This window comes from Cariama cristata, unplaced genomic scaffold (assembly GCF_000690535.1).
Source record: "Cariama cristata isolate BGI_N322 unplaced genomic scaffold, ASM69053v1 scaffold9086, whole genome shotgun sequence".
Lineage (NCBI taxonomy): Eukaryota > Metazoa > Chordata > Aves > Cariamiformes > Cariamidae > Cariama > Cariama cristata.
The window spans coordinates 6,492-14,147 of record NW_009620371.1 but is presented as its reverse complement, the minus strand read 5'-3'; the positions used below and the strand labels follow the sequence as shown (position 1 = coordinate 14,147).

At 38.3% G+C, this 7,656-nt stretch overlaps 1 protein-coding gene across 1 annotated transcript in view; it reads left to right on the top strand.

Annotated features, from left to right (window-relative positions):
- The window catches only part of NEK10 (NIMA-related kinase 10), a gene marked incomplete at its 3' end in the record, with an annotated part of 27,579 nt that overhangs the window by 16,613 nt on the left and 3,310 nt on the right, over positions 1 to 7,656 (top strand). Inside the window, exons 14-19 of the mRNA XM_009701603.1 lie at positions 605 to 682; positions 3,610 to 3,674; positions 5,052 to 5,154; positions 5,262 to 5,390; positions 5,952 to 6,089; positions 7,526 to 7,571. Of these exons, the coding sequence (XP_009699905.1) occupies positions 605 to 682; positions 3,610 to 3,674; positions 5,052 to 5,154; positions 5,262 to 5,390; positions 5,952 to 6,089; positions 7,526 to 7,571 (559 nt within the window). The remainder of the gene's footprint in view (positions 1 to 604; positions 683 to 3,609; positions 3,675 to 5,051; positions 5,155 to 5,261; positions 5,391 to 5,951; positions 6,090 to 7,525; positions 7,572 to 7,656) is intronic.

The window sequence follows — 7,656 nt, the reverse complement described above, 5'->3', positions numbered from 1 at the left end:
TGCTGAACACACAGACATCCTCCTCAGGCTATCACTTCTGGTGTTTCTCCAGCTTATATTTGTTTTGACTGCATTTTTGATTCCTGACAATTCAAAGTATCCGCATGGTGATGGGAGATCTGCTGTGGCAATTTCCTTCACCTCTAGAGATAGAAGCATTGCTTCATTACCTGTTTGCAAGCTCTCTTTGCAGTATCAGTTTAAATGTAACAATGATTTAATTCTTACGTAGTCATAGAATCATAGAATCATAGAATCATTATGGTTGGAAGAGACCTCAAAGATCATCAAGTCCAACCGTATACCTGATACCACCATGCCCACTAAACCATGCCTTGAAGCACCACATCTAAACGTTTTTTGAACACCTCCAGGGATGGTGACTCCACCACCTCCCTGGGGAGCCCGTTCCAATGCCTAACGACTCTAACCGTGAAGAAGTTCTTTCTAATGTCGAGCCTGAGCTTATAATTTAGGTGTGCAGTAGGATGTTGAGAACTTGTCAATTGGTATTAGCTTCTGATTTATCTGAAGTAAAATTGGTTTTTACTGGTGGTTTCTATGCAAAGGAGTGCTATTAATATTGACCTCTCTCTGTTTCCAGGCAAATGGAATATATACAATAGCAAAGCTGATTTTACCAAAGAAAGGAAGGAATGCTAAAAAAGCTAGTTTATTACAGGTAACTGCCTTTATTATCATTGCACTTTGAAAGCTCCAAACAGTCCCTGAGAATTTTTTATGATTTCTAATTTTAATGATTTTTATGATTTGTGGTAAAAAAATCTTACTTAAAGGGGAAAAAAACCCCCGCCGAAACAAAACTAGGAATAACAAATGGCCCAGGAACTAAAAGTTAAATAGTGACTCAATTTCTGGTGTTTTGTTCTGATCTACTTTGTTTCTGGCACCTCATATAGTGTAAAGGAAAGTAAATATTTTTCTTGTGATAATCTTTCCTCCACTTTTTCAGGCTGCCCAGCACGAGATCTTCGTTTTAGTGCCTTGGTCTTCATTGAAACTCACTGTAGATTTGACACTGAACTAATATCTGTTTCTTTCTGGAGCATCTTACTGTGACTGTTAAATAAATACAGGAAAATATCACATAAGTAGAGCAAATTTAAATGTAGGATAAATATAGAGCTAATAAGCATAGAATGGCTCTTGGTTTTGCATGGTAATACCTCATAAATGTACTGCTTTGAGTCAACTTAGGCTAAAAGTTATCAGTAGGAATTAATTATCTGGTAGCTCTTCTCTGGCCTCTGTAAAATGGTGTTGGTATCTCTCTAAGCTATAGGAAAGTAGTGGTCTGGGGTTCAGGGATGAACACAACCGCTGCTGCTCCAGTTGCCCTTCTGTGGGCAAGTGTGAGGGGGTCCTTGGCACAGGTGAATGCCGTCAGGATCCTGCCTCTCACCTGGTCTTTGTTCTGGCATAGCCCTACACTAACATGGCTACATAGCTACTCAACTATCTAATCAGGGAGACGTGCCTGTGTAGTGAGGGAAGGCATTTCCACAAAGATTTCATTGTAGCGTCGTCTTTCTCATCGCAGTTCTAGGTAAGGGTTGGAGTGCAGATTCAGAGCAGTAGGTACCTTTCTTCTGCAGTGAGATTTTATGGTGCATGTCAGTTAAATCAGTTTAAGGATGCGATGAATAAAAATCTTCCTAGAGGGTGGATGAAACTAACATGGAGTCTAACAAAGTGGAGCATATACTCAGTACAGTTGCCTCATACGACTGTAAGGAGCTTAATTTATACCCCCTGAGATTTTTAGATTCCAGCAGAAGCAGAATGCATTGGAAATAACTTACAAGAGATACTGAGCAATTGTAGTTGGGTTAAACATGAAGCCGTGTGAATTAATAACGGACTTAATGATCACATACGAGAACTAAATCTGTTTCAGGCAAACAATAAGAAGTATATCTTTTTATGAAGCCTTGTTCAGATTCTCACACTGCGCTCTCTATTGCCTTTATCATTGCTGCTGCTGTGCAACACAGTCGCAGCTACTGGAATACCCTTTTTGTTTTTCATAGGCATTTTTCTTAGAATTCTCGCAACACTGGTCTGGTGTCTTTACTGCTCCGTTGTCTGTTTCTTCAATGATTAAATTTTCAGCTTCTTTCTATCATACTGCCCTAATGATCTTACTCCATTACTTTAAGGGTGGCAGCAATATCAGTCATTTATTCTGCATACGTACCATATATAAAAATCATCATGCCTTAACTGAAGCATATCACAAATATTAAATACTGATCTCACAATACTCCTGTGAGAAAGACAAATATTATTTCCATTTAAAATATCTGTTTATCTCATTATTAATCTATTATCATGCCCCTTCACCGCTGGGGTTTCTACAGTAAGATCTACATATAGTCTCTAAAATGAAAAACTTCCAAGGCAGCAGCTATGGCCCAGCTGGTCTGGGCTATTTTGTACAGCTAAGGTGTGAGTCCCAGTGGAATGTTAGACATCACAACACACCATCCTCCTTCTGGGATGGGGAGTTCATTTTGGACTAAAAAGTCTGTGAAAGAGACAACTTCTTACCAGCATTGACATACATTCCTTTGCTGTAAAATTTCGAGTATCTTGTTTCCTTCAAAAGTAGCATTTGGCCTGTATTTTCTTCATTTAATGTGTTTTCTGTATATTGAAAGATTTGGTTTTAACGTGGGGATTAATGCTGCAGTTATCACTAAGACACAGTTACCGTTGTCTAAATAGGGATTATCACACTGGACCGTAGTAGTGTCTTAGTCACTGATGCAATAATGTAATTCTAAATGATGTTAAAGGCATTTACTATTTGCATTGTTTCAGATATCTATACCTTATTTCTTTTTGGCTTACTTTATACAGTCATCTTTGTTTGGTCAGACATATATGTGCCATATTATTGACTCTTGATAAACGGAATTAAAGATGAGTTGCATAAAAGCATACATATTAACTACCTGCCAGTGGCTGTTTTAAAAGCAAACTTTCTTCACTAGCGATCATATCAAAACTAAGGTACATAAAGATAGAAATGGAGGTACATAAAGATCTCTGTAAATATGATGAACTTAGCATTAAACAAACAAACAAAAAGTTGACCATTCTCTCTTTCTCACTTTTCTTTTTTGTCCCCTGTTAGAACTTATGGTGTTCCACACTGCATTTTTCAGAAAAAATGCAAAATGCTGTTTCTACTGCATCGTTACAAAACCACTGATTACATTTACCTTTTTCAGCATTAGAGAAGGGAGCAGGTCTCAAGTCTTGAGCTCTCTGCAAATAAAAAGAGATCATTAAGACTTAGATGTTCCTCAGCATGTGCTGTTGCTATAGTCACCCAGTTCTTTTAAATTTTTTTTCCCTAAATGGCCCTGCCTACTTTTAAAATACAAGAGGAACATTTTTATTTTAAAATACAAGAGGAATATTTTTCCTCTCGTCATTATCAGGTTAATAACATAATCTGTCTCGTCATTTAAGTACAAAGTTTACCAACGTGTAAAGTCAAAGGGGATCCTTGATGTTTATCGTTGGCTTTTCCATTTGTGTATAAATTTGTCATTAATTTAAGTATTTTTCCTGCTGTAGTGTTATGCTTTCAGAGCCCTGAGATTTCTCTTCAGTATGGAAAGAAATCGGCACATCTTTAAAAGGTATGTTAACAAAATGTTTTGTGAAACTCCTTTAGGATATTTTTCAGAAGTTGTCAGTCCAATCAGAGAGACGTTTGTTTTAAGTGTCATTTATTTTCAACAGGAAGAAGTAGCAATGGGCAACTTCTGTCCTGTCCACAGCTACAGATAGCCATTCCTGCATTGCATCAGTGCCAGCCCACAAGATTTAGATGTTCAGTGGGAGAACCTAGCTCTATAGGGGCTCCTTTGTGCCACATGAATCAACATTTTAAATATGTTGAGGACAGATTTAATACTGTTGGAGATAAACCATACTTTTATTCTGAACATTAGCAGATGCAAGTTACAGCCCTGGATAGTAGCAAGTAACTGGGAGCAGTAAATTTTTTCTCTGAGCCCTGCACTCCTTCACATGGGAATGACTTTGCATCAAGCTGTCTTACTTAGGAGTGTTGCTGAAAGGTTTGGATCAATAAGGAGAAAATGTCTTTCATCAATTACCCATTTTTACCAGTAAGATGACAGTTTCACCAGGTTTGCTACAAAGACCGTGTAAAACCTAACAGTTTGATTTGTGGATTAGGATAGTAATCGTACTGCCTAGAAGCTCTGCCTGTCAGTAGTGTTTCTGTATTTTATTCTCTATCATAAATTACTAGAATTCTAAATATAACTTTTGTGGTATTTTTACTTTTTAAAAGTGGATTTTGTACTGAAAGGGCCGCAGTTTGTAATGAATGTTCATGGTTGGTGTCAAGTTTTGAAAGTGATAAATCTGGACTAAATTGCTGTCTCTCATATTTTTCCAAATATCTTACTTTTCTACTTCTACGAGAACTTTAAAAAGAAACAAACCTTCAGTTAAGCATGTCGCTAATCACATATTCCTTACTATCTGTTAGCTTTTGCTTTTCTCAGACCTTCTCGTCTTTTAGACTAGACTTCTTGGACAAAAATTCCATGATGGGTGTCGTGATTCTTTAAATGCAGATGTTATATAAATAAATGTTATTCCCATCACTTAATGCATTACAACAAGGAACTCAGATAAAGTGATGACCAACATAATATAAAGTACTATAAGAAAAAAATAGGAAAGTTACTGGAAACTCAGGAGGTGCATTAACTTTGAAGAGGCTTATACTTGTTTGGAGAACTGGCATTTATATTAATACCTAACCCATGGAGGCTGAAGTCTGACTTTTGAAAAGTCCTTTAACTCCTATGTAGGTAATGTTAGAGGGTTAACATCTGAAGAGACTAGTAAAAAATAAGTGTATTATTTAGAAAGTTCTAAAGTAAGTTGTAATAATAAACATTGAAAAGTCTCTGCTGTAGATTAACAGCTACTGTGTATACTCTTTCTAAAATATATCAAAATGTAAACTTTTGTAGGCTTTTCCCTACTGACTTGTTTGAAATCTTCATTGATATTGGACATTATGTGCGTGATATCAGTGCTTATGAAGAGTTGGTATCAAAGCTAAATTTATTAAAGGTAAGTAAAAAACTTCATAGCTTTAAGAAGCTGCATTGTTTGCACATTCTTAGCACAAGAAAGGCATGAAGTATTTTATATTTCTTTTTCATTTAACTTATAACCAGGAGGATGAATTGAAGCAAATTGCTGAAAGTATTGAGAACATGAATCAGAATAAGGCACCTACAAAACATATAGGCAATTATGCAGTTTTAGAGCACCTTGGCAGTGGAGCTTTTGGAAGTGTCTATAAGGTAAACTTCCCTTTCAGTATTAATTTACAGGTTTAAGGGGAGGCTTCATGAAGAGGGTCTGATGCCTCTTTTAGGCACTACCGTCCTTGTTCTTTCAGTAGGGGAATTCAGGTGTGAAAAGCCCTTTATGGATCTGGGCTTGTTGTTAGTATCTACTGTGATTTTATTTGTCCCCTCTTGTATTTATAAAATTGTCCAGGGTATCTTTTAGGTTTCCTACTTTTACTTTCTTTTAATTCCTTTCCACAAACAGCATTTCTGTCTATGGCAAAGGCTAACAAATCTGTGTAAAACCACAGAATTTCAAGCATGTTTTATCTGAAAAGCAACACTGGGCACAGGTAATGTTACTTCAAATACTGTGGCAAGTTCAGCAGTGTACTGCTAACCTGTATTGTGGGATTCCAGTTCTTTTGGCTAATCGTAGCATACACAGAAAAAGCTATGATTGTACCTTTTGCGAGATGGGTTTGGGCTCTGATAACTAATCTGGTAGCCATAGTAATAGCCTTCCAATCACCATCCTATATTAATTTTACAAGGGTTTTATCATTTTCATAGGTTAGAAAACGTAATGGACAAAATCTCCTAGCAATGAAAGAAGTCAATTTACACAATCCAGCATTTGGAAAGGACAAAAAAGACAGAGACAGCAGTGTAAAGAACATTGTCTCTGAATTAACCATCATCAAAGAGCAGGTATGTCTTGTGGTCTCTAGTTTCATGTATGGGCATATGGAAAGCTGCCCGGCGGGAAAGGACCTGGGGCTGTTGGTCAACAGCCAGCTGAATAAGAGCCAGCAGTGTGCCCAGGTGTCCAAGAAGGCCAACAGCATCCTGGCCTGTATCAGCAATAGTGTGGCCAGCAGGACCAGGGCAGTGATTGTCCCCCTGTACTCGACACCTGTGAGGCCGGACCTCGAATCCTGTGTTCAGTGTTGGGCGCCTCACTCCAAGAAAGACCTTGAGGTGCTGGAGCGTGTCCAGAGAAGGGCAACGAAGGTGGTGAAGGGCCTGGAGCACAAGTCTGATGGGGAGCGGCTGAGGGAGCTGGGGCTGTTTGGTCTGGAGAAAAGGAGGCTGAGGGGAGACCTGGTCGCTCTCTACAACGACCTGAAAGGAGGGTGTAGTGAGGTGGGGGTTGGTCTCTTCTCCCAAGTAACCAGTAATAGGACAAGAGGAAATGGCCTCCAGTTGTGCCAGATTCTTCACCGAAAGGGTTGTCAGGAACTGGGACACGCTGCCCAAGAAAGTGGTGGACTCACCATCCCTGGAGGTATTTAAAAGATGAGTAGATGTGATGCTTAGAATAGAATCATAGAATCGTTTAAGTTGAAAAGGACCTTTAAGATCATCGAGTCCAACCGTAAACGTAGCACGGCCAAGTCCACCACTAAACCATGTCCCTAAGCACCACATCTACACCACATCTTAGGGACATGGTTTAGTGGGACTTGGCAGTGTTAGCTTTATGGTTGGACTCGATGGTCTTAAAGGTCTTTTCCAACCTCAGTGATTCTGTGATTCTGTATAGCAGGGCTTCCAACTGCTGTTACTATTTTTGTCTGATCAATACAATATTGGCCCACTTTACCTGAATGCTGCCAATATTGAAAACCTTCTTACTGTAGTGTTAGCAGCAGTGCAAATGCTTGTTACTAAAGATTCTTGCTTCCTGTGTTGGCAGTATTTGAACTTTTTTCAGGGATTCTGTAAATTAAGATTGCGATGGAAAACTGATGAGTCTTTGTTCCATTTAATGAATTTTGGGGTTTAAAATGCAGTAAGAAGATAGTCTTTTTTGTAACTGAAAATTAAAAAACCAGACTGATCATTAGTGTTCTTAGGCTAAGAAAGCCAATACTTTGATGCAGGCATAATTGCCTCTCTTCAAACTTCATTTACTCTCTTTCAGTTATTAAGGGGAGAGTGGATAGGAATCACGCTGTATTTTACTCCTGGTTGCTCTAGTACTGTGCAACGATTCTCTGTTTGAGGTAGCAGTGGAGGTCTACTGCATTGCAGTGCATAAGCAAGTTTGTGGAATCCTTCCTTCTGATGTGGAGCTAAACATTATAAATACTGTGCCATCAGTTCAACTATTCTAAACATCTACATTTCTTTCCTCATTGTAGCTTTATCATCCAAATGTTGTACGGTATTACAGAACCTTCTTGGAAAGTAAGTATGAATGCAGAGAACTACCACATTGTACATAGTGAAGAAACAGAAATACATAACGAAACCACTTAGAGCTTGGAAAGAG